Source organism: Tyto alba, unplaced genomic scaffold (assembly GCF_018691265.1).
Source record: "Tyto alba isolate M040663 unplaced genomic scaffold, T.alba_DEE_v4.0 Super-Scaffold_29, whole genome shotgun sequence".
NCBI classification, from domain to species: domain Eukaryota; kingdom Metazoa; phylum Chordata; class Aves; order Strigiformes; family Tytonidae; genus Tyto; species Tyto alba.
The window spans coordinates 7,405,989-7,433,762 of NW_024881303.1; the positions used below are offsets into that span (position 1 = coordinate 7,405,989).

The 27,774-nt window shown below is 35.2% G+C and overlaps 1 protein-coding gene across 1 annotated transcript in view; it reads right to left on the minus strand.

Moving 5' to 3' along the window:
* Window positions 1-27,774, minus strand: part of CUNH14orf39 (chromosome unknown C14orf39 homolog) — a 34,094-nt gene extending 6,320 nt beyond the window's left edge. Inside the window, exons 1-13 of the mRNA XM_042799150.1 lie at window positions 27,636-27,774; window positions 24,227-24,283; window positions 23,851-23,907; window positions 20,658-20,784; window positions 15,161-15,250; window positions 10,478-10,665; window positions 9,963-10,005; window positions 9,435-9,555; window positions 8,176-8,270; window positions 3,151-3,290; window positions 2,617-2,696; window positions 442-527; window positions 284-348 (exon numbers count right to left, since the gene is read on the minus strand). Of these exons, the coding sequence (XP_042655084.1) occupies window positions 284-348; window positions 442-527; window positions 2,617-2,696; window positions 3,151-3,290; window positions 8,176-8,270; window positions 9,435-9,555; window positions 9,963-10,005; window positions 10,478-10,665; window positions 15,161-15,250; window positions 20,658-20,784; window positions 23,851-23,907; window positions 24,227-24,278 (1,144 nt within the window). The 5' untranslated portion in view covers window positions 24,279-24,283; window positions 27,636-27,774. The remainder of the gene's footprint in view (window positions 1-283; window positions 349-441; window positions 528-2,616; window positions 2,697-3,150; window positions 3,291-8,175; window positions 8,271-9,434; window positions 9,556-9,962; window positions 10,006-10,477; window positions 10,666-15,160; window positions 15,251-20,657; window positions 20,785-23,850; window positions 23,908-24,226; window positions 24,284-27,635) is intronic.

The following is a 27,774-nucleotide window of genomic DNA, read 5'->3' on the forward strand; positions in this document are numbered from 1 at the left end:
AAGCATGGACTTAGAAGAGAAGCTGGAAGGTTCCTTTCTTTAGCAATGGTCAATGCAGAATGAATCACACATTACTGAGCAGTTCAGTCAATTAAATAATGACACTGCCTGTCTGCTCTACTCAGAGTTTGAACTAAATAATTAAGGTGGAGAAGGAATACAAATGGTGGCCCACTTAATACCAGAATTAAAATCTGGCCCCTAGAACTTTCTCTTTTGCAATTATGTGATCCAGCATACAGTAACAGCACAACGTATCGAAAGAATAACAGTGGTACTTCACCTATTACTGCATTTTCACTTTCAAACTGTTGACTGGAAGTCATCTGCTTTGGAGGAATTACCAGTCTAAAAGAGAAAAATTACTGCTTGTCTAAATATGGATTATTTCCATAAACCTCAATCTCAAGAATGAATACTACTTTATTAAAGAAAAGTTACCTGAATTGCATTTGGTTTTGTAAGCTTGCTATTGATGGAACTTGGGCAATTTGTGTGTTATTAGTCCCTGCAGGGTCAATAACCATCTAAGATATAGCAAAAAATTCAAATGAGACAGCATATGAAATTGTCATTTCAACAATATCACTCTGATTTCTCCTTAGATCGTGGAAATCCCTTCTTTTAACCACTCTTTAAGGGTCACGCAACATAAAAACTTTTTTGCCTATCTTTTCTTTACCTAAGTTTTAACAGCATGATGCCCAAAACCACTTCTATAATTTTTTATAAAGTCTCATTCACAGCACTGATAACTAGATGTGAATAATTAACTTTTCTATCACACAAATAAAATTACACAATTTAGAAACATTATCCAGGTTTTCTACTACTGCAGCCAGGTTGCTCCTGCTTGACAACATTGAAAGGGCTAGAGCCAGGCCTGTCTCCACCTCTGAAGGCCAAGGTATGCACATCAGGGAGTATGTCTCCTGTAGGATTGAAAAACTGCAGAAAACATGGAAATACTCCTGCCCCACACATTTTCATGAGATCAGAAGCCCTCTTTTATGTAGCATGTATTTGTGCCTTAAGGGCAGAGTGGAACTAGGAATCTATGCCTCAGCACCAGATAACACATTATTTCACAAAGACTTGCTAGTTCTCATTTGGTTTTAATTTGCAAAATGTATCAAATTGAATTCTATTCAGGGTGGGGGACAAAAGGACTGGTTATGCAGAATCTGCTTGCCACTCAGCACGTGTAGTTTACAGCAAGCCTTTTCTGAAGCATAGCAATCTTCTTTCTTCCAATCTTTTTATTTTTCCTCAGACTCCATCTTCTCTTCCTTGTTGCCATCACCCTTTCTTAAAGTTACCCTAACCTTGACTTACTGCTTCCCACTATAGTCTAAATACAATTCTAGGTCCCAGATTCCCATCCTCATCTCTGGATTACCCTGGCAACAGCCCTTCCATCATCCTCATCATGTCCAACTCCCTCAGCCAGTCACAAATCAGAATTGCTTAAAATTTCTTCTGGTCTTGTTCCACTGTCTAGACATTGCATGCATGTTGTCTTATCTCATGAAAGCTGCTTCTGCTTCTACCACAGGCTCCACTCTTAACCATTTAGTGACTCATTTATTCCATCCTTCAGCTCCCTTAAAATTCTAAAGAAAATCACAACTGGTACTGTTAATTTTTTACCTGATGATTTTTGTTGTTCATTAAAATTTGGTTTTAAATAGATCCAGTGAGACCTTATAAAAAAAGGGTTTGGTATAGAAACTTCCCCAAGCTTCTGCACAGCAAACACAGTTGCAAACTATTTATTTCAACTCCTATGGCCTTACCTTATCTGAGTACTCCTTTTATACTTCAACAACCTATTGGTCCTATAAGTGTTCTTGCACTTAATGAGATTTTATTAGTGGTTTTCATAGCTGTGCAAGTTGTTCCTCCAACTTATTTCTGGATTGGTTACCGTGTTTGTATATTTAAGATAATAAGCTGAAATACACTTCACCTTTTCAAAAAAGTGCCATAGGAACTATTTGTTTATGGGTGAGGGATGGAAAATCTAGTTGTGGACTCCTCAAGTGTACAAAGCAATGCTACTCGTGTTTTTATTCCTCTCAGCCCAGATTTTTGTTTCTGGTTAAACCTCAAAACTGATCTGTTAATTGTAGGCAGTCCTGCAAAGCTTCCTACACATTTAATCCTTTATTAAATCCTTCATTATGGAGTAGATGGCTGACAATTAATCAGTAATAGAAGATTATTTTTTTAGAATTATTCCTTTAGAATTCCAAAAATTTGCTATATGCAACCAAGTGAATCTACAAAGGTTATTCTACATTTTTAAAATTATTATACAAAACTAATTGGATAGATGGTCCACCTCAAATTTGGCATTACAATGCTTACTATGACTACCAGTTGCACTTCATAACATTCATATTTTCAGTGGAATTAGAAGTGCCACCAAAAAAAGATTTTTATTATGATTACCAAATAATAGCAGATTACCAGGATTAGTGTCCTGGTTACAGTGTTAACAAATTTTATGTAAGATATAATAGTACTAGGTAAATCTGAAGTATTTTAAATTTAAACAACTACATAAAACAGATTATATAATCTCATCTTTTTATCAGTGGGAGAGCAGCATACCTGTGATGAGTTTTCTGCAAGGCTGGAGGAACTGGTAGTGGCCACTGAAAGTTCCATAGATTTCTCTTTTTCTTCTCTCCCTAAATTAACAAATATTATTTAATATTGTCAATAGGATTAAGTATCCAAATAATGGCATTGTTAAACTGAATTTGGGAACAAAGTTTATAAATTTTCCTGTTAATAGAAAGCTAAAAGAAAATTATCACAAAATACGAAAGTATCAATCAATTTACTGCGTACAACAGTTAATATTTACTGTATTTATGCAAACAGCACTAAAGGTATGTTTCAGATTTCTCTGACACTACCATCAGGTATACCTGTCATGTTACTTTACTCATTGCATACATAAGAGAGGAATCAGACCGACCTTTTCAGAACATAAAGACAGATAAGTACCCTACTTCCATTGAAAGCCTGGCTTCAACTATCACAGTAGGATCAGTTCACTAGATTTGTTATCATGGTTTCCATTAACTTACACAAAAATAACCCAAGATCCCCACAGAAAGATCATTAAACACACTGCACCTGTTTCTGTTCGTTGCATTGAGAATCTAACACTCTGTGCAGACTGGACTAATTTCTGAGGAACACATGGGACATGTAATGCTTTATACAGTTGCTGTTTCTCATTTAGTAAAGATGGACGTTCACCCTCTTCAAATATCCTAAAAAATTATCAATTTTTTTTAAAAGTAAGTTAACAATTGCAAACGAAAATAAATCATAAAATATAACTGCTTCAAATCAATGGAGTTTTCAAGGGAGATGTATGCTGCCAGGGAGGTTCTACCTCTTTCAGATCCAGCAGCTGATTAAAATTGAAGTTTTCTTCAAATAATATCAGAGAATACATTGAAAGAAGAAGACATAAAGTAGTAATAAGCCAATCATAAGAACACTGCTGACTTAAATTTTGTCAGTATCAAAGAAAAGTATTAGGAATTTGGGGGTTTACACTTTAATTAAAGTACTTCATTGTTGAAGTTCTGAAATCACATTTTCACATTTAAAACCACTTTTTCTCTCTCTGAGATTGTCTGGAATACTCACACTACACATACACAAAAGAAAAAACTGCAGCAAGTGTTTTCACTTGTGGGGTAATTATCTGTGTAGGGTAAATAGCCCTTTACAGTGTAGAAAAAAAAAGGTTAGCAGAACAATGAAGGGTAAAGTGGCTATTTGGCACAGGAACGTTTACCATTTTTTAAAATAATGAGTTCTATTTTATTTTCTCTCAGTCATTCCTGGTTAGCGCCTCTGTGCTTGTAGCTGCAAAATCTGGCTTGTAGCTGACAAACAACACTATCCAGAACAAATGAAGAATTGAGCCAGTCTTTTTGTTCTTCTTGAAATTTACCATACGTAAAAATAAGATAAAATGCATTTTGTAAGGTAGAGTGGGGTAAAATTAGCAACACTACTGAAAAAATATCAAATTAGAAGCTCTGGTTAAGATGCATGGACCTAACAACACATTAAACTAATACACATGCACAACTGTGATCACATAAAACCATGACTGCACCTCAGTCAAGTAACTGATGGAAAGGACTATCTCGACCTGTAAAGTTACATATACGAGTGCTGTGCTGAACTGAGACCTAACAAACTATATAAGCCATATAGCATCTAATACATCAATCAAAAAAAACAGGAATAAAAGAAGATTTTTTAAAACCTGTATTTCTTTGAGTTACAGTAATTATAGATACTACCTGTGACAAGAATGTGTACTACAGGAAATAAGATGTGTATACGGCTGTTGTATCTTTAAATTCACATCCAGAAAGTGCAAAACCAAGGAAAAATAAAAACAGACCTAAATACAGAACCCTGGCTACAACTGCTTCACTTTGTTCAAAATGGCTTCCTTGACCACTTTACCACAATCATAATTCAAAAATTACTTGAACAAGACTGCTGCTACTAAGTTCATGAGTTAGATTGTCATAGACCACTTTTTTTACAGAACTTAGGTTGCCAAACTGTGTTTTCAGAAGTTCCTGGAGTCAGTTCCCATGTATTTCTGTAGAGCCTAGCAGACAACTCTACATTTCTAAAAACTCACATTCCACGAAATAAAGCATTCCTTTACAATGCATATCTATTCAGAAGGATGTATCGATGGCAGGTATAAAGAGGACTCAGAAGCTCCTAAGATAGGTATTTTTTAACAAAACCTTCCAAAAGAGCCTGCAGTTAAACTTTATGTATATGCAATACACTTGCTCCCTTCCCTCCCCCAAAACACTAATGAAAAATAAAACCACCACACACATCTTCTCTGACATAATTAATAACCATTGAAAGAAAAATCAAACTGCATACTGAATCTGAAAATAGTCCAAATTGCAGTAACAACAAGAAAGATCGTTTGTCTTCCTTCTCTACTTCATTGTTAGTAGACATCTGAGTAGATAAAAAAATCTTTATCTTGATCCATACTGAGAAATAGATAACTTTTTTTTTGCTGAAGTGCAAAGAAAAAAAAATAGATATTTTAAAGTCAAAATAAAATCCCGTTTCCTTAGTACTGGTTTCTTTTTTGTAGCATAAAGCAGCCCAAAGGTTAATATGACTTTATCTTTACAACAGAAATCACGCGTATCTGATTACACATATGAAGAGTCACACTTGCTACTGTGGTGTTTACCAGGAGTCTCTGCTGAAGCCATGTTCAGTAGCCTAATCAGGCACATGCCAGCAAGTCCTTTTGGAAGCAGGACTTTTAATAACTAGCTGACATAATAATTAGTAACTAATAACTGCCCATGAGGTTGTGGTCAGCAGAAGGTTGACTCTTCATATATGTTAACATTTAGAAGTCCAGGAACAGCTTTATAAGTATTTTTCCAAGAATTATATTACAGAGTTTTTTCTTTGATCAGTAAAAGCTAATCACTTGTAATGCAAAGATACAGAAAGAACTGCAATAATCCACCATGGAATATCCTTACAAGAAGTTTTAGCAAATATCACTCATTTGGAATCTAAGGTATTTTAGGTATTCAGAGATTGAATTAATACATAATCAAATTAAAAAAAAAAAAAAACAAAAAAACAAAAAAAAACACACACAACAAAACCAAACAATAACAAACAACAACCATCCAAACAAAACAGAATTAAAGAACAATGGAATTAAAGCTCTCTCAAACGTTTTACAAAAGCAGAAGGAATGAACATAATATATGCAAAAGCACAGTCAAGATGTCAGCATTTCTATGTAATAAATATAATCTCTAATTGATAAATAAAGACCAGAGCTTCATAAGAGTGGAGTCCTATTTGGTGACTGATGAGAACTCTTGATTTGGAAATTTTAACTATGACACTTGTCTGTGTAACTGATGAACTAAGAAAGCCCACTAATCAGAGAAAACAGCTGGTATGAGAAGAGGAATCTGTGTTTTGCAGTCAGGGTAATCAACAACCAGCTGTCCAACAAGAAGTGATTCAAACTAAAATGTCCCAAGCCTTTTAAAAGAACAGTTATCACTGCCATCCTCCTGCCCAAAGGAGAACATATAATACCAGCACCTATTAATTAACTTGAAAGTTGGTTTCTTTTGTAACACTCTAAAGCATTTCATGGGTATTAATCTGTACATTGTTCTGCTCAGTGCTTTCATTGTTTAGTTCTTTCCCCTGATGCTGCTGGTTTCTCTTCACACTGGTCTGCATCAGTTCAAGGAAGTTTACAGTACAACTCTTTCTTCCCCTTCTTCTTGTTCTTCTTCATCTTCTTGTGGAAGGTGGAGACACATCCGTTTTCTTCACAAAGCTCTCAGCCCAGCAGTAATCTTGTAGTGACTGCAGAACAGCTCACAGGAGAATACTGCCTTCAGTATCCATACTCTGCTTTTATATTTTTGTACATTGCCTTGAGTCTGCAAAGGTTTACATTCACATTTCCTGTGTTTTATAATCACAGATTCACAATACACCTGTTTTTAACATCAGTAGTTACTTAACAAGACACTTCTATGCTTTCTAGTGAAGACTTTTTTTAATACACTAATGCCAAAAAGGGATTTTAAAAACAAATTTTATGCCATTTTTACAAGCCTTTATGTTATGGATATCTTTGACATGCATAAGTTTTAAAATTTACTCTAGGAAAAACATATTAATTAATAAAAAAGGTTATGGTCTGATACCATATGCTATATCATGTAAATGCACACATGGAGGTTAAAAGGCAATGTGAGTTAGGACAGTATAAAATGTTCACAACACCTGGTAACCATGATGGAAGCCATGCAATTTTTGCTTCAGCAAGAGCACCAAAAAGATCTGCTTGTATGGGGTCAAGACACAACTTCAGGTGAAGGTACAAGCACCTGAAGACTCCATGCCAGGGAGGTATAGGTACAAATGGCAGGTCTGGCAATGCACCCTGTGAATTCCTTTCCACGTGGAGCCTGACTGAGCGCTTCTTACACCTCCATGCGCAGTGCATAGTTCTCTGCCTTTTATGATAAATAGGTCTTTAATTGCCATTTTGCTTTCTGCAGACTGAACGTGCCTGGGTTTCTTTGAAAATTCAAAGGGAGTGCTTCCCATCTTTTTTTTTAACCTAGTCCTAAAACTAAGTTGATTTCTTGCCTCCCTGTGTTTCTCAAGTCCTGACAATTACAAAAAGTTTACATAAGAATGTAGAACAGGTGTAAAAGCTTAAAGCACAAAAAAATAATCATCCGAATAATTCATAAGTCTGTAAGAAGATATTAACAACCTAAAATGCCCCTGTGGAAAGGATCTTAGGGATGATTAAAATGACACATTTCTATAAATATAGTCCACTAAATCCCTACTTAAAGCCCTAAAAAGCTTCTTTTTCAAGTGCACCATAATGTAAAATCACTTGGACAAAGTCTGTTGGACATATTTTCAGTTTAAAATAGATTTTGGTCTAAAAGCATCAGCTCTAAGGGTGATGTTTCAACATTCACAAGGACTCCAGATAAATGCAAGATAGTCCTGATGGTGATTTTCAGTCACTGTAATTGAGCGCAAATTAAAGTTAGTCCCAGTTGTAAATGATCACTGACTAATTTACTAAGCCATTAATCTTGTCTATGAAGCTTTCACTCATGCTTGTTTTCAAGAATAAATTTCTTCAATAGTTTAGAGCTGGAAACAAATGACATGCGGAACCCCAACTCTTTTTCGCCACATATGCATTTATTTAGTAGAGTTAATGTATTTTATCTGTGACTGCACAGTCAATGTAGTTTTTTTCAAAACCCATAAAACTATTCACATAGATCTATCAGCAATAGCTGTGAGGAGAAAAGGTTTCTACAAAATACTTTTGAATAGTATGTTTCCAAATACATCTAGCTTCCAAAAATCAAAATTTGCCACCATCTTAACCCCAAGAAATATAAAACTGTTAAAATTATGTTATTAAATCACATGACCAGGGTTCGAAAAGCTTGCCAGTCATTATTTAGCAACAATTTGTGTTTTGTGGCAGTCTGTGTAAATGCTGAGAGTGTACTCTGGATGAAAGCAAGGGAAACAAATCATTTTTAAGTGTACCTTTCCTTAAACTCCTTTGGCTTCTCTAGACTGTTCTGATTTTTTACTTCAATCATTTCAGAATTATTTCGATCTTCTGTAGTCTCTTCGAATGTCTTAAAAGATAAAGAACAAATAAAAATCAAAAAAACTTGAAAAATTATAGCTACATGCTGCAAATGTTTTCTAAACATGATAAATCAGTGCACAGTAGTAGAGTTTTTGTAGCCAAGACAGTCTGAAGAAATAAGCAGAACAAGGTTACAAAGAGGCAGAAAACTGGACCAGCTGTAACAACTGGAATAAACACATAAGTTTTTGAGCACAGACTCTACATATCTATTCAGAACAAGAAGCTCCTTACATTTACCACATCCCTTCTTACAGTATGTTTATACAGCACATAGCACATTAGGAACTTTAGTATACAACTATGCGTGTCAAACACTATCACAAAATATAAATAGAAAACACCAGCTGTGCACATTATGCTTCCATTAGCATAAGGCTGGCTGAAGGGGACACGGCTGACAGAGCAGGAAATGGTGTGCTTGATCATCTGGCCCAGGGGGGTAAAAGGGTTCAGATGCAATACTATAAAAATTTATCAAACTCTACGATATTGGCTATACTACTCAGGCTTAGGAGAGACCTTTTACCTCCTAGCAGAGGTCAAAATGCTGTCCTGACAAAGTCCTTTTTTTGGAAGGCCATCCCTTTGGAATCAGTGCTTCTTCTAGACAGTGGAAGTGGAACTGATCTCCCAACTAAAATCAGCCAATTTCACCTCCGAGTATTATTTACCCACACATTTTTGGGGGGGGGCGGGGGGGGGCAGGGAAGAGGAATTTACATGATTCTTACTGTAAAGCATATTTGGTTAAACACATTCATGTTAACAAAACCTTAAAAACCAGTAGGACCTGTGAAACCTCTGTACTCAAGCCCTAGGTCTCACTAAGGAATAGCCTTGCTACATTTTGAAGTGTATTCTCTGGCCCTCTTGAGCTAGCACAAAAGTCACCATGACACAGTGCCTTGACGGAAATTATGGTGTAAACTGAGGTCAACAGAAAGCAAGCTTTAAGAGTCTTTACATTCGTGAACCCTTCTTCTCTAAGAAAACATATGTGATGCTATAGAAACATAATTACTAATATTGGAATCATCCTGTTGGTCTGTGTGCTTGAAAATACACTATTTTTTTCATGTTTCAGGAAATATAATAGTGGTATATGTAACTGCATATATAAAATGTATTTATATAAAATAGAAGTTACCTTTTTTAAGTAATTAATTTTCATTTCTAATTCCTCCGCTTCTTTATGTAGTTCAATGGATTCTTGTGTAGCAACTTCAGCAAGCTTTAACATTTCCTGTGTTTTTTGCCTCGAAGAAGCACTTTAATGTTACGGAATATAGATTACAACACTACTTTTTTTAAGTAAGGGATACTATCAGATCCCTGACACCTTTATGCTATAAGTGCAAATAGTAGAAAGCTCTGACAGACCTACATTTCCCAGACAAATCTTCAAATCTAGCTTCAGTTAGGCTTCTCCTCTCTAATGAAGCATTTTGACATGTATGTATTTAAGTGAAATTTTCTTTTATTTCCTCAAAATGCTTCCAGAAATTTAAACTGAAGAATATTATTTCTCCTTCCAGTTTCTCACAGAGAAATGTCAATGCTGCCCCTCTAAACATAAATATATAAATAATTAGTATACTTCTTAACAGAAAGTTGTGTAAGGCAAATATAAACCTTCTTGCCTGCAAACTGCATAAACACTACAAATCAAGGATACATCTTTAAAGCCCAATCATTTATGGATTTAAAAGGAACAGGCTCTGCAGAAATAAAATTTATTTTCAGATCATTAATTCACAAATCTAATTTCCTTTACAAATACAAGATAAATTAATAGATCAGGAACAATTCTCTTTACTTAGGATACATAACAGAAATATCAGTATAACAGACAATAATGCCATTAAAAACAACACCAAAAAAATATATGAAAAATACATTTAAAATACTGAGAGGCTTGTTCTGAAGTAATTTTAGGACTTTTTTACCCAAAGAAGCTCAATAGCAAGCCTTTCCCATGGGTTGGAGGAATTAATATTAGTATGTATACTCTAAATTCTTGTTAAAAGTCTCAGTTTTCTACAGAATTTTTTCCTAAAAATGCTGTAACAAAAAGACCTTTTTATTAGCTGAAGAGAAACTGTGGAAAATTAGAGTATTTCTATACAGTGCTTTAAATATGCAGTGCACTACCGATAGTCTCTATTGTAAAAGCATTGATAATAGTAGTACCCAAAACATCCAGGCAAGCATCTTCTTTCAATTTGTATTTTTCAGACTGTTTCAAAACTCTGTTTTGAATTTCTTCAATCTCTCTCTTCTTTTTGTAATACTCCTGTGCAAGAGCAGTTTCCGCATATTTTTCCCGGTGTTGCTTCAAAATCTCTTTATACTGGGTTATGTAATCCTGATACATTTTCCTATAAAAATACATGTAATTTAATTTTTTTTTCACATTAAGCCATTGCTTATAAATAATAAACCTATTAATTTATGACATCAGCTCAATTAGACTTGCTGCTGTCCTAGAAAAAAGTCAGATTATATTTAATATACCACTATTTGACTCTATTTTTAATCTTCTGACTATTTTCAAAGAAGACTATGCTGTATGTAACAAAGTATACACTCATGATTTAAAAAACAGCCAAACCTCACTGTTCTGAAATGAATGTAGACCATACCATATTCAAAGGCAGCCTGGCAGATGACAAATGATTTTTCCCTCTGTAATTATCATGTAACTCACTGCAGGCCAAATTCTCTGTTTGTGTATATTGGCACAACTCCACCGTTTTCGGTGAAGCTGTATCAAACTTGCAGTAAAAGAGAACTTGGCCTAGCATCCCATATTTAGAGCAGCCTGATGCATCACTGGACTAAGAGGTGCCTCCAAGGGGATGCTGAATAATCTGTGTCTGGCTCAAGGAAGACTTAGACACACACATTAGTTACATGAATACAATAGGACTATTCATGCTTAAGGTTAAGCAAACACTTAAATGTTTAACTGGCAAAGTAGCAGAATGCTCAGCTTCTTGTAGGACTGCCCTCTAAATTAATGTTACACTATTATAATTTCACTGACATCATGTGAGTACATAGCTATAAATTATTAAAGTAGGTAGAACTAATTAATGTTCACGACATTTTTAAAACTTTAAATTGGCTTTTGAAAAAATTGCACTATAAAAATAAACAAGCACCATAACAAGTAATAGGATGTAATTCATCACATAAAGCCAGAAATTAATCCGTATTATGTTTGGAAAGACGAGAAAGAAAAGTGCTGTTGCACAGAATAGCCATCCTCTTGTCTTAAATCCATTGCAGCGACTACACTGGAAAAGATCTTTTTTTTTTTTTTTTTAGGTTTTCTCACTCAGGCAAGGAATTTACAGGATAGATTGCTAATGACACGTAAAATATTTAATTATCCCGTTGGGATGAGTCTTTCATTACACCAATAATGCTGCTAGGCATAACTTTCACTACAGGTAATTCCCAGTACAAAAATAGTATCTTTTGGGAAAGCTGAATAATTCACAATGTAATCAAGGGACTGGTTCTGGTTCTTAATGTCACACACAGGTAATCTAAGTATAGACCTGTGGGAAGTCTCTATTTCCCACATGGATAAGAGTTAGCTAGTAATAGTATTTAAAATTATGAATAATAACAATCAGTGCCCAGTAACTATATTTCTCTGTTCATTTGAAAACAAAAGTTTACTAACTACTTAAAATTAAATTCCTTTTTTTCTAATGTTGACATTCTATGCCCCTTATTCCTGAAAAAAAAAAAAAAAGAAAAATTTAGACATATGCAAAATACATAATAGGAGTTTGATGGTGTTTATGCAGATGGCACATGTTTATAAAGAGAGACCACAGCTACAGATATCCAGCATGTATTATTAACACAGAGTAGTCATTTAATAGAGAAAGAAATACTACATAAAGTTGCTTGGTATTAGAATATGACAATATAAAATCACAGCAGGCGAAGGAAATTTCATCCTCTTGGAAAAGGCTACGTGAATAGTAGACACAGGCAAATTTTAAAATATTAAGTTATTAGTACACCTGTAGATTAGCCAGAAATTATTTTATGAAACAAATTATGGTTCATAATAGCAACAAACACCAGAGAACCACCTGCTTACCTGCACTATGAATAAAGCCTACATTAAGGAACAGCTCTCACTGCTTGCGAAGCATACAGTATTCCTCTTTAAAGAATACATTTTATCTTAAACTGCTATCAATCATTTAAATGCAGCATGACTGAAAGGCAGACACTACTGGCTGTCCACTGGCTAGCCCAGGCAATGGAAGAGAGATAAATTCATGTCCAAATTCAACAGTAGAAGCTTCTGTTCTTACAAAAGGAAAACAAAAGTCACAGGAAAAAAAAAAATCTTAATTTTCCAATAAAACTACACTCCAGGCACTAGTTCCTGTTAAATTGACTGAAGTCCAATACACCTGTTTAGGAGAAAGAAGTTTAGATCAATACTGTGAAACCAAGGAGTTGGCTCTTTCCAAATTTCATGGAGAAAATTACATTAATCTATTTGGTTTTCTACCTGGGTGGTCTCAGGAACCTAAGTTTCTTGATTTATTGAGTATTTGTGTATACTATACAAAATTTCCACATATGAAAGATGGAAAATATTCAGTTCTATTTAACTTAATAGGTGCTACAAACAATAACTGAGCAACAAAGAAATTTGCTGATATACAATGAAGAATGCATTATAAATAAATTTTTAAAATATAAATAAGTAAAATAATTTGTTGTAGCAGGTACATTTCAAGCTTCTGAAAATAACACTCATACTTTATATTCTTTTCCCAAAATGCATTTTCCACAGATTAATATTTACGGCCAAGTATCGTATCGTATCATATCGTATCGTATCATATCATATCATATAGTATAGTATAGTAGTCTTGAGAAATTGTTCACATTAAAGTAATTAGAAAAAGTTTTCATCTAATGACAATGGGGAAAGCACAGCACCCAAAAAACCCCTGAACATTATGTGGATAGCTATTTATTCCTCTTTCTTTCTTCATATTACTTATCTTCAGGATGAACTTCCAGTTCATTTATGCGTACTTATATGTTCTTGAAACCAATAATAATGAAAAAATGTGGAACGTTTTTAAAACCTCCGTAATAAGTGCCTAATTAAATGCAAACTGATCTGCCCATCTTTTTAAATATCTTCCCATCTAAAGCAGTATGTCTTCAGTGCCCTCAAATGCCAGGCTAAAAAAGCACATTCAGTACATAAAGTTCTAAATGTACTTATTTTTCTTCCTAACTGAAATATTTAGAATTTCCTGAATGCACATCTTGCTGTTTTGAATATATCATCAAATGCTTCAGTACAGAAGGACTATATTTGAGAGACCACTTTTGTAAAACACATTAATTACATTTATTTTATTATTTATAGTCACGATGTCTTATAATTAAGCTCAGGAAAACAGATCAAACACTTTCATGTTGGAATTGAACCTAGTTATCCAAAGAAGCAATTTAAAAGTAATGCTTCTTTGGCTTGTCAGCTCAAATTAGTGAAAGCCAAAATGGCTTAATCATCTACTCATAGAAAGCCAATTTAGTCTTATTTTTCACCAAATATAGAGCTCTGAACAGGAAGAAGACAGATAAGCTACTAACTGAGTTAATTAAAGGCCATCAGGCATGCTATTTCTTCTGTCTTGGACAACTGACAAAAAGAACACTTTAAAAAGAATCAAAGCCAACATTTTAAATTACCTAAAGTTACACTCTAAGTTGGTATTTAGGTATCTAGATGGGTCTGCCATGATCTTTTCACCATAGGGCTAACCAACCTCTTCCCCTTCAAAAGCACATCAGTAAAGGTGAGCAACGCCTCTAAAATGGAAATCAGTTTTACCTGAGTGTTAAATAGAACTTCAGAGTGTTAACTTGGCACACCACATTTTGAACAATTCAATAAAAATCTTCAGGGACTGTGCTTTATTCCACTGAATGAAGGCAGCTACACTGCACAACTACTCCTTTCTCTAAAATGCAGAATCTGACTAATGAAGATGAAACAACTGAAATGCCACTTACTGATCAGAATTGAATTTGCAACTAATACTGACTAGAATCTTACCCACAACTGGTCATAAAATGGCTTTAGACCAGACTTTCCTGAGCCATTCACACTATTTTTCAGGATCTAATATTGAATTTGCATGCTTTGTGGTTATTTTGAAGAATATATAGCAGTATACAAAAACTTGATTTTTATATTCTAATAATCATATACAATTCATATTCACAAATAAAGAAAAGCATAATATTATCAGAACGCTTCTAATTGTTATCTTACTTAGTCCATATATGAATTTAAAGGCATAGGTTCAATTAAATGATGTTTCTGAAAAAAAAACAACATAAAACTGGTGAATTTTCAAAAAAGTCTTCCCAAACCTGAATATCTAAAACTACTGAAATCACAGTATACATCAAGACATGTCATAATAATGCAAAAAAAAATGTTCATAGATAAAACTTATGTATGCTCTTGTAAATGTGCTCTGATATTTCATATTTCTGCCAAAGCTGAAACATTCATTCCCTTTATTTCTGGGCTTTTATTGAAATTGTAGGCAACTGAACAATGTTCTGAAAAATTATAACAGGCATTTGGGCAACTGAATTTGAAGAAGCTGTATTTTATCCTATTCCATTGGTAAGTACAAAGTAACTTATGATCTCATAATAATGTAAACTGAAAATTCTTTTAATTACTCAGTCACTTATATTATCCTGAAAAGTTTAAAACAACTTTTTGATGCAGACTGCACTATCTTCGCTGATCAGTTTAGACAGGTTAGAAACCTCATTTCACATCATCATAGATACCTCTCATTTTCTACAGCTTCTTGTAAAGCTTCAAGTTCATTTTTCAAATATTCTTCATGCTTGCTAAGAATTACATAGGTGGGCTTCCAGCTGTGGAGAAAGAAAAGAAAAAAAAAATAAAAGCATATAAGTGGTCTTTCCTAATAAAAAGCCATTCGGAAATGAAGACATCAAGTTACTTTAGCTAGATTGCTATAACAAATAATTTACTTAATGTTTTGAAATTCAAAGATAAACAGGTTTAGTATAGAAAGCTTTTACATGTATACATTTATTTTTTTAAGATTTTAAAGCTGCAAATTCAAGAACATACATATTAACAAAGATTATAAAGCACTTTTTAGGGAATAGAGTGAGCTTCACAAATTTTTGGGGCCTAGCACTAAGCAATTAGGCATCTAAATTCACATATTAAGTACTCAGAACAGCACCATCAGTAAATGCTTCACATATGTACGATCTTCTTGTTGGAGATGCACACAGCTTCATTCTCATCAATTCATCAGTATCACCAGCACCTGTCTCATACCTAAATGCAAGAAGGAGTCACAAACTCAGCATTTCCTCCATTTGCTAAGCAAATACTGCTCAGAAAACAGCCAGAAAGAAATGTTGTATTTCAGTACAATAGCCCAGACACTGGGAGCACTGACTTGGCAGTGTGAACTCACAGGTGCACATACCACCTCTTACTAGATCTGAACTCAAATTCTGCCCCTACAGGAAAACACGCCAGCTAATAGTTAATAATAAATTAATGGCAGATGAGAACTGAACTTCAGTTGCTGTCAAAAAACATTCTTTTCCACTTCTAAGTCATCATCCACATATATTTTCATATCTTGTACATTCAGTGTCTCGCTATATAGTATGTCTTCATTGTTAAATGCACCCATTCCAGAAACCTGTCTCCAGACAAGAGATGCTGAGTGGCTCATTTCCAGCTCGTAACTGGATTCCCCTAGAGCAAACTCATGACTCCACATTCTGTAATGCTTAGTCTGGATCTCCTCTCATGTGGCTCCCCTACAGTCCTGCAACACAATCCATCTTTTGTTCTTCTCATTTCAAGAACCTCCTATAAGAGCCCACCAAAGTGATTTTCTTACAGCAGGATGCTGTAGATTGTACTGAAATCACAGCAACTTCAGGGAATACGTGAAGGACTTGTAACTAGTAAATTAATAGTACTTTCCCAACATCCAGGTGTTAGAGATGCCTCTTCCTTGGATGTGGGAACTCTAAAAACACAGGCAGATAAACTTTTTGATTCAAGTGAAATTCAGATGTGATATTTAAGAGAGTGTCTTTAAAAATAAAGCATCCTCCCTGAAAAATAATGGTGTAAGGAGCATGAGCCACCCAGGCCTGGATGTCTCCTACCCTCTCAGATGAGGTGACAGATATCAGAAAAGACATTTTCACAGAAAACCATGACTGAACAAACGGCCAGGGTGTTGCTCAGTTAAAAATGGTAAGAAACAATTTCTGAAACCTGTGGTGCATGGAGCCTCCAAACAGTGAAAAATACCTTAATAAGACTTAACAGATACCAGTGTTGCAAGGTGAGGGAAAGAACAGCAAAATTATTTGTCTAGTGAGCTAAATAGGCCTATGTGCTACTGATAAACACTCTGCTCATTCTGAGAGAATAACCTCTGTAACAACAGGTTGTCAACAGACAACTTCTGAGGTGCTGGGATCTGAGATTCAGATGATGGCCGAGTCATCTGAACAGACTGGGCTGGAATAGGACACAGATCCTATTTCCAATGAAAAAAAATCACGTGCTCCCTCCAAGGGAACCTTCTATAGAAAAAATTAGTATACCCTCTCTCTAGTCAGGACTTAAAGTGATTGCTCAATTCAGCTTTTGCCCAGGATGCGAGCTACCCTAAGGCAATGCAGATACCTACAATGAAGTTTGAGTAGAACTAGCTGTCCTAGGAGATGTACACACAAAACCCAATTATAGGAACATATACATAGATACTATCAAAGCTAAACACTGAAGATATAGAAGAAGGAAAAACCTGTAAGGACTGAATAGACTAAGCAAATCTGGAACATCAGAGACAGTTATATTTAAAGAGTTACATCAGTTAGGAGGAGGAGAGAAATGGCAAGACAGAACAAAGCTGTAATTGAACAAAGCAAATTATTCATTACTGGACAAGTGGGAGCAACTGAGGACGTATGGTTCACTTTGCACTGCAAATTCATGAGTGGGTTGAGCAAAGGGCATTTTTGGATGTACGTCCCATGGTTCAAAACTGGAGGGTTTGTAGCATGCAATCATACAAAGTATGAATGTGCATTTAGACAATCACTCCAAAGGTGGAATAAAATAGAGGCTTCAGTAACAGCTAACTTCATGCAATTTCCAACAAGGAAATAAATAAAGAACAAAGACCTGAAAATTAATTTCCTGAAGTCCAATAACCTTTAACAAAAAAATATGTGCTCCAGGTTGTGACACAACACAACCTATGATCAACATTTATAACAGCAGTAAAGTTTGTCAACAAAAAACCTGAATGAGAAATTGCAGCATCCATTCAGGAAATTTAGCACTATTGGCACAAATTCTTTTGACACCACTGATGATTAAAAATGTAATTACAAAATGCTACTTCACCATATCTATTGCAAATTCAGGAGAAAGCTGAATTTTTAAAGGATCAGATTTTTTTAAAAAGTAGAAACCAACATACTTATATAAAAATGTACTGGCACACAAACACTATGATATTCTTCTAGTCATAAAACTCCATGCCTTTCTTTGGAGGAAAAAAACAAGCAATGAGTAAGTCATAGAGCTTTTATTAATCAAAGTACAAACCATGCTGTGCGTTACATTTTGTGTTTACATCTATTCTGCAGATATGCAAGAGACACATAGTACAAGAACACTGTTTTGTAAACAAAAGAAGGTGTACAGGGTTCAAGTAGCTCATCTACCAGCTTGCCAAATACATCACTGCTTCACAGACATTCTTGGTAGCTATCACATTTATTTGTCCTTCTTTTCATCAGCTAGGGTATAAAAAAATATGTATCCACACTAATCTGAAAGTGATAAAAATACCCTGTAGTTTGGCTAGAAGGACAAGACAACAATTTCTTTTCCAAATTAGCAACATTTTGAGTGCATCTGGCTTTTTTTTTTGTTTATTATTTCCATGAAAACTCACCATCCTTGAACTCAAATTTAAAAAATATAAGAGAAACAATAAAATTGGAATATTTTCCACCAGCAGTATTTCAACACTTCTTGTTGTTCTGGGATCAGCATTTCTAGTTTGAATCATTCAGGAAACTACTTATTAGGAAAATGTCATCATTTGTCTATATTAAATATTTAATTTTGGTCATTTTGTGCCTTCAGTTCTTTGTTACATAGACCAACATGGATTTAATTAGAAAACACTGCAGTATCCCAATACACCTGTCTCATATCATATTTTCTGTAGACTTGCTGAATATAAGAATTCCATACATTGTTCAGAGTCTTCAAACATTCTTCAATATACTTACAGTCTCTAGTGATCCAGACAAAAAGTTGTTTCTTTGAGAGCTCTATTGAGCATTACTGGCAATTAGTCAACTATGAGGGTGACTGTGACTCCAAAACAATATTTGAATTTACAAAATCAACATTAGAATCATGTCCAGTACACATGGAGTATCAACTAGAATAAATTTTAGAAGTTTAAGATTATTCTACTATGTAAGTGCTCTAATTGTCTGATCTTATAGCTAGGGCTTGTTTATGGCAGTTTTCAGTATGTCGTTAAATGACATTTTCAATAATTTAAGACACAAAGTCTCTACTCTTCTGCAAGCATTGTCCTTCTATGAATGCATGTATTCATTAATGAGTCACTTCTCATTTTCAGTCTCTTTACACTAATGCCATTAATTATTCTTTGTAGGACTTGAGCCAAAACCCATTGAATTCAATGATTAAAATTTAGATCAGATCCTCAGTTCTAGCCTTAATTTTTGATTTATTTGCATCACTTAACTGTTTGTGATTTACAAATAGATTTGCAACCTCAAAAGATATCCAGAAACTTAGAAAAGTTTTAGGCTTCAGAAACTTAGAAAAATTTTACACTGCATTAGAGGCAAGAATTTAAGGTAAAGAAAAAATAGAATTTTCTTATCAAGGTCAAATCTTTTCCCAACTCTTTTTATGCTAAAGCTACAAATCAGTATGATACGGCAATTGATTCAGACAGATAGCCACTACGTCCACTTCATTCGCTAATGATTCTATTCCTTCTTCTGTTTTCAGAAAGGTCAAAATAAACCTAGAAAGGACCCTAGTGCTATCTTTACTTCTCTTTTAATTCTGAGAAACACCCACATTCTCCATTCACATCCTAAAAAAAATTTCAAATATATGTTATAGACATGTTAATTTGAGCACTTATCTTTAGGTATACAACTGCAAGAAAACAAAATGGGTAGAATTTGGTAACAAATCATCATTTCAACTGCCAAGGAACTGAACAGTTTGTGGAGAAATGCACGCTACACTGAACAGACAGGATTATATCATCTGGGCCAAACTCTCTGTATTGTCAAATACAGATTTGTCTTTCTAGCTACCCTCGCAAACACCTGAAATTTTCATTTTTAAAAATTAGACATTCCATGTCAGAAAGAGAAAACTCCTCCTAGCCAAATTTTTGATTGAGACAGTTGTAATTACTAAGGTCCAAAAGTGATCTGCATTTAAAACTTCCACTAATAATCTCATAGAAAAAATTCTGTGAAGAAAACTGTGAACTGCAGCCTATTGCGTTCATCAAAACACTGTGCCTGGAAGAACAATTTTGCAGTCAGTCTGCAGTAAAAATTATAGCAAAATCTGCTAGTAGAAGTACATACATATCCATATCTAGAGGCAGCTATGATACATCTTAGACAAGAACATGTATAGAACAAAAAGTAACGTGAAACATTGTGAACAAAAAGTAGAAAGAAGCTTCAATTTCAGGAAGCCAAATTCAGAATAAAACAAAGAACGTAATGGGTCTTTACTGTCACTGATAGTTATTAACTTTTTTTAGTTAAAATAAACCCCAAAACACTGGAGTTTTTTAACAGTATTCTTAATAATGTTCAAATTTCACAGAACTCAGATGCATCCAAATATAGAAAAATTATGTTTCTATTACCTTACTACTTGAATACTTTAGCATGCAACAAAGACAGTACCTGTGATCTCTGAAAACTGATGATTATAACACAAAACTAAACCAAACCTAAGTGTAGTCTGTGTTTCTATAAATTACTTTTTCAGACTGTGGGTAATACTGCAATTTTTGTACCTGATGATTTGCAGCTTAAAAAAAAAAAAAAAAAACTAACATTTTCTTTAATGTCACTCCTGTCAGAACACACACACACATATACTTTGAAATTACTTCCTCACTGACTTTCTTAATGCCACTGTAACTCAAAGTTCAAACTATATTATACTTACGCATTACAGCTCTCCTTACTACTCTCATTTTGCTTGTGCAAATCAGCAATTGCATCATTGCTGTTATTTATATTTTCTTGCAACCTGGCAATTTCATTCTTCTTTTCTGTGATTTTTACAGTATACACTGAAATAAAAATTAAATAAAAAAGTAAGCATATGTATTTTCAACATATCCATGAAATAAGAACTCTACATTCAGAATGATTAAAAATTTCTTCCAAGATACTGTATCGACAGTGCCAGACGAGTAGCCAGCCTGCAAATCAACAAAGCAACAACAAAGTGAGTCAAAAAATTATGGAGTTTCAGCTGTGTGGCAAGCATCTTGATTATCATCTAATATTGTGAGATTAACTTTGAAAGAAAAAAATTATTTGTCCTGTTTCTGCATCCCAGTCTGTATAAAACTAAAGTAACTATTAGCGGTACAAAGCACAGCATTCTTAACAGTTAGAGATGACCCTTCATTTTTTGCAGTCCACAGCGCCTGCAGATACTAGAAGTAGCATACAAGGAACCAGAGCGTAAGCCACTTTGCCCTCAGTAATGCTTGCAACTGGGGTGACTGACTGAAGTACAAAAGTTGCTTGAGATAAAGGTCTCTTTCAGACATTTGTTTTCTTTTACATAAGTCCAGAAACACAAATTCTTTCAATAGGAAAGCTGACTACAAGAAGGGAAAAAAAAAAATTCACTAAAGACATAGAAGCAAATTATTACTAGAAGCAGAAACAAAGAAATTAAAATAAAAAGGGAATTTACTCAAGGTGGGAATGTGTAATGTGATAAATTAATACAGGAGACAGAAGTTAAATAATGAAAAAAAAAGCATTATAATGTCAAATTCTCAAGCACTATGGTATTTGTGAGATTTTTAAGGCTGATTCTTAATTCTGCATTTTCTAACAGCAGAGCGCTGGTAACATTTTATGAATGGGTTAGTAGAGGATTCATATTGTTGAACACAATCAGTTTTATCTTTCACAAGTAAAAGCTTTGAGAGCTACCGTGCATGCTCATGCTGTGATGCAATGAGCACAAGTAGGTGCACGCTTTTTTTCTCTGTGCTGTTTATTTCTTATTTTTTCATATAAAGTTTCAGACTTATTAGTGCCAAATCACCCCATGCCATCACTGCTGCCCTGATGTGCTATATGCCAAAGTTGATGGCCCTAGATAGAAGACAATCACAGACATCCTGCTCTTCTCATCTACTTAACCAGGAAGGGCATCTTAGTTATGAGATGTGTCTTGAGTTGCTTGAATTATGGCTCTAGGACTTCAGGTCATCCTGAAGTTCGGGTCTGGCTTTGCAGTACTTGCTCTATATTCACTTTCAAGGCCAGATACATTTATACCAGAAAAAACACTTCTCAGAGAGAAACATCAGTCAGTGAAAAGCAAAATAGTCTCAATGTATTTTAATATCTTGAGTTATTCTTAATATTTTCAATATCTTAAGTCAATAACTTGCCCTTACTTAGCATGAAGCATAACTATTGGACAACTGACATACGCTTCATTTATGTAAAAAAAAATAGGTGTATTTGGAAGTATCCTGCAGATAACATTTTGAGATTTACCAAGATATAACATAACTGGTTTATCAAAATATCTATTACATAAGCAAAGCTATATAGCTCATTTCATGTAGTATTTTCTATAGATGAGCACTTCTGTGACAAGTGTGAGTTGTTCTACTCACCCTTTGCTTTCGCAAGGGCCTTGTGGATGAGATCCACCTCACCCAATTTTACAATGCATGCACCTAATCCAGAACTCAACACCCATGGTGACAGCTACCCTCAGTGGAGACAAGCGGACACTTTTTAAAGCTTACTTTATCTAACCCACTTTAAACTCTTTCTTCAGGGTAATACAAATCACACCCTAAAAGTGCTTATTTCCCCCCACTGGTTGTAAAAGGACTGTAGCCAAAAGGCCTGATGAATCTCACACTAAAAGACTAAAGCTGAATGCTACAACTCTTCGTCTGCCAAGTAATACATAGAATATTAATTCAGTGGAACTATTTCTGGGTAAGTTTTTGAAAGATTTAACCCAAACTTTAAAAAGTCTGAGTGTTGGTTGTGAGTTCACACATATTTGGGTATCTTTGAACTGACCTCACAAAGAGCTATGCCATATTACTACACAGCCTTTGGATTTTCTCTGAAAACATGCTCATTTACCGTAAACATGCATAAATGTTAAGAAAAACCTCAACTCTGAGGTTCAGTTATGTGACTGAAGAGTTATAACAGAATTCTAGGTGTACCAAATTTAGTGTTACAGATGTTTTCATTTTTAAGATGTTTCAATTTAATATAATCTTCTTAATGAGTAAGTACTTGCTTGGACATATCAGTCAAGATTATTAGAAATATTGCCATTAACAGAAACACCAATTAGACCAGAATTGTCTCGTTATTTTTCCTGAAAGTTATGAGCTTCAATATCTACCTACAAAGCACCAGTGATGAGCACAGATGTCCTCAGACTGTCTAAAAAATAGTTTCTCTACCACAATCATTCTCATCAGTGATTCCACATAGCAGCATAGTTAAAAAAAAAAAAAAAAATCAGTCCAGACCTAAGTCAATAATATTATGCTGTCTATAAGAACTGGGAGAAAAGACTCTGATGTGGAGCAAGACTTTTTCATTGGGTTTACTGTTTTGAATTTAAAATAAAATTACCAGCTGCTTGATTGCAAAAAAGAAGAACTAGGCTTGAGTAGGTAGTAGCAACTGAGAGAACTTTCATTATTTTAAGAAAACAGAAAGAAAGAAGAAGCAGTGAGGCAGAGGTCCAAATCTGGAAAGAACAAAAAACATGAAGAAAGAAAGGGAGGCAAGTGGCAGATGTATTGAGCAAGCACAGCTGAACCAAAGAACTGCCAGTGACTGTGAGGAGCTACAGAGTCAGAGCAGGAAATGGCGCAGCATGAAACTGGCTGTCCATGAGACAGCTGAACAGCATTAGCTAAAAGTCGCAAGCAAAAGCAAAGTCTGCTAGGGAGAATGAGCAAGTATTGATGGCAAAAGATGAAGTAGGGTGAAAGCAGGACACAGGACAGCTTTCATTATTAGGCTTGCTTCCGTCCCTGAAACACAGAACATGTACCAGAACTAATGAAACAAAAGCAGTGTGTTCAATGGTAATAAACTGATAATTTATTACTACTCACTATTTATCTGTTGATTCACATGTTCCTTAGCATAAGAAGCTTGTTCTAGCTGGAAAACTAAGAAGAAAATAAACACTTTTTCATATATATATATATACACAAATATATATGAGTTGAGCTTTGAAACAAATGTTATTCAGCATTAATTGCACAAACACTGATTAACAAAGTTTTTAACAAAATATCTAAACAGCAATTTTACTATTAAATAGCTGTTAGCACCACTCTCCATAACCTCACAGCTAACAAAACATTAAGTAGGCAAACATCAAAACTGTAATATTATAAATTTGAATATAACTGTTTAAAGCAGAAAACATCACTATATGTACCTCATTAGTAACAGTTAATTTAAAAATATTATATTATGACCTACCAAACTCAAGCAGAAGTTTGTCTAAGTTGCTCAAAAGCCTGTCACTCATCATGTAAACTACAAAAGAAAAATGCAATTCAGTGATTTACGCAGTCAAAAGCTTTATTGGTACAATAAACAAGTTAAAATTGCAAGACAATACCATACATTATAAAATAAAAGGGAGGGGGGGAAAAAAGTTTTAACTGCATTAGAATTAGTATCTAAACCACTTTAGTGGTACCAGATTTCTCACCGATAATGGTAATGGACTCGCTGAAAGTCTAAACCACAGTTAGGAAAAAAGGAGGTGTATCATTTAGGTAAAGCTTTGTTCCTGGAGCAGTTCTACCTTGAGAGACTTAATGTCCTCAGACCGCATGAAGAATGCAAGAAAAGATGCTCATGTACTAAATGTGTAGCCTCTACTCCAGCTGGTTTACTAAGCCTATCAACTGCAATGCTGGTAATGTAAAAGCTACTTATCCATTCTGTACACTCCTCCCGTAGTAATTGCAAAGTGCATTTAGATCAGAAGGTATATGCGTAAGTGTGATTAAAGACAGAACCCATACACAACGGAAAGCAGACTATTAAAAATTCATTCTTCTGTTTGTATAGTGCTGCTACATGTAGAAATCCAGTTATGGGGTTTTAAACAGTTTGGGAGTCATGCAGTCTTCTAAAAAGGATGTAATCACGATTTTACCAGAATGTACTGAATACAGCTAGTTAGCTCTGATATACTTAACATTAATCAAAGTTATCTGGTACTTAACTGCCCCACAACAGCTTCCCCATATCCCTAGTACTGTGTAAGAAGTAAAGCCAAAACAAATTGGTGGTGAGGATGAGATCCTAATCCAGGATAAAGTGGAATAGAAAACAACTATAGAATTGAACTAAAGTGGCATTAAGGCTACATACTGTAGCACTGAGACTGGAAATGAGAGGGGGCGGGGGAAGCATTTAAAATGCTGGATGTTTGACAGAAATGAATTTGCCTAATAGTTAAGTGAGGATCAGAACACCTAATCCAAGTGACTGGATTAGTACAGGCTGTGATAAAAACTCAGAGAAAGAGATAATAGTTTTACCAAATGTATTTAAAAGCTTGGAACACTAGTTCCTACTGCCTGGAAACACTTAAGATAGCAAACAAAACATGTTCTGAAAATACTAAGAAATACTACCTCAAGCCACAGGTCAATGCTGAATATTTTTGCTTTTACACGATGTGAAAGAAAATCCTAAGTAATTCCTTTGGATGCAAAAACTACTTTGGGGCATATAATAGAAATCTGTTCTCTAGAAACAGTGTGTGTTAGTTGTTTTCATGACAGCTCCCATAAAAACTGCACAACAGTGGGGTGTACACAGAAGGTACACAGATGAATGCAAAATAAAAAGCATGATTTCCATTAATTGGTTTATAAATCATAATGCCAAGTTCACCAATAGATCAGACTGTACAGCTGCATATTGTTAAGATGCATACTATTCTACCATTTAGTCATTATGACAGTTACAATTAACTTTTGAATGCTTTTGTAGAAGAAACAGAACTAAAGTGAGTGCTTAATATTTTTTCTGCAATTTTACAATACAATTTATGTAAAGTGTAAAATTGCAAAAAATGACAGTGTTTCTGAAAACATGTATATGTAAAATACCTGCTATTCTGGATAGTGTTACAATGAAATAACATAACTGCAAATGACAAATGCTATTATGTGTTGTGAATTACAAGGATACACGTGTCACTAGTTGAAAGGGCTGAGAGATTCAATTGCACTGGTAAACTACAGGATGTTTGTAGGTTTTAAAGACAGTAGTTAACACCAGCCTAAAACAAAAGACGTTTAAATGCTGGACAATTGATGTCTTCCAGGATATCACTGTAGTAAAGACTGATTCTCCGTCCTACTGGAGAAAAGTAGCACTGAACCATTAGCCAACTTTGGATGACAAATCAGAGGATGTTGTCATATGGGGCTGTTTTTTTTGTTAAATAAGAATATGTAATACATAGCAACGGAAAAAAACAGCTTGAAATTGCATATATTATTTCTAGTAGTGCTATTCAGAACGCTGCCAGAAGAAAAATATTATGCATCTTGCATTTTTGTACCTCATTAATGCAATTACGTGGAATTCAATTGTGACAATAAAGTTTTGCATATTACAAGACTGCATTGAGTGCAGAAACCACAAATAAACTGCCTGATGGATTCTCTAGCCATTATCATAATACTAACATTAATAGCAGAGTTACAGCAGTAGGTTCATATGCCAGCTGACAACAGCCTTTTCTAGGTTCTTCATTAAAAGGTGAAAAACACCTATAATTGATGAGGTAAAATTCTTCCTTAAAATCAAACGCCCAATCCTAACCATTGTCAGCTATGCAACAGTATTAACTTCTGTTGGCTTTATATAAATAATTTTCATTCCAGCAGGGCTCTTTTGTGAGCAAGTCGTATTTTACCTGTGTTATTAATTACTGTTTAAGACACTCTTAGCGACTAGTTATTCGATTCTTCTTGAAATTGAGTAGAGTTCACATTTCTAGACTTTTTATCTCTGTTTAAATTAAAAAAAAAAAAAAAAAAAAAAACAAACTGTCTCTCATCGTTCAGTTTATGTTCCTCTGCCCCTCTTCTGCAACACCGTTTTAGGAACCCTGTGAGGAGACTTGAACCCTGCATTCAAGGTGAGCATGTGCCATCTTTTTCAAAACCCACTGCTGTATTCAGTGTTTTTCACATCACCTAAGCCCTTTCCTGACTGGTGACAATTCTAGTTATTACATCTGAGTTAATGTAATTGTAGGGCTCTTTGAAGTCCCTGTTTCTAACGCTTATGTTTTAAAGCATATTGCCGCCATGCATTATGTACTGTGACTTCATTACTAGCTATTGACGTGTATGTCAAGTCCTCAAACATCTACCGGATTGCCACATTTTACTTAGTCGGGCACACAATAAACAAAAGGATATTGCTGCAGATTATTCCCTAAATTCCTGGAATTTAAAAAATTAAACCGATTATTGTCAAAATGGTAGCGGGAAAAAACCATCCTGTGGGATACCACAGGGGCTGCAGATGAGCGCCACAAAATGGCGGCGCAAGAAAAGGGGAACGAGTCTCTTATCAGTGCAGAGGGATGACAGGGCTGCAGCGACCGAGTGGCCCCTCTGCATTTTGGGGGTCCATCAGCACCGGGAGAGTGACCAGGACGTTGTGGTCCTGCACCGCCTGAGGTGCTGCCAGAAAAGGAAGGGGCGAGGGGAGCTATGACAGCCGTCCAGGGCCTCATCCACGGCCGTCAGGCAGAGCGGGGCAGAGCATGGCCACCGCCCGGCTCCCTAAACTTCGTCCCCGCGTCCCGGCGGGCACCAAGGGCGGTCCAGAGCCGCCGCCAACCTACCCCGGGAGGAGCCCCGCACTCCGGCCAAGGGCCCACTTCAGCCCCCGCGGGGGTCGGGCACCGCCTCGTCGTTCTCCCTCACCTCCGGCTGCGCCCCGCAGCCCCAAGCCGCAGCGAGGAGGGAAGATGGCCGGGCGGC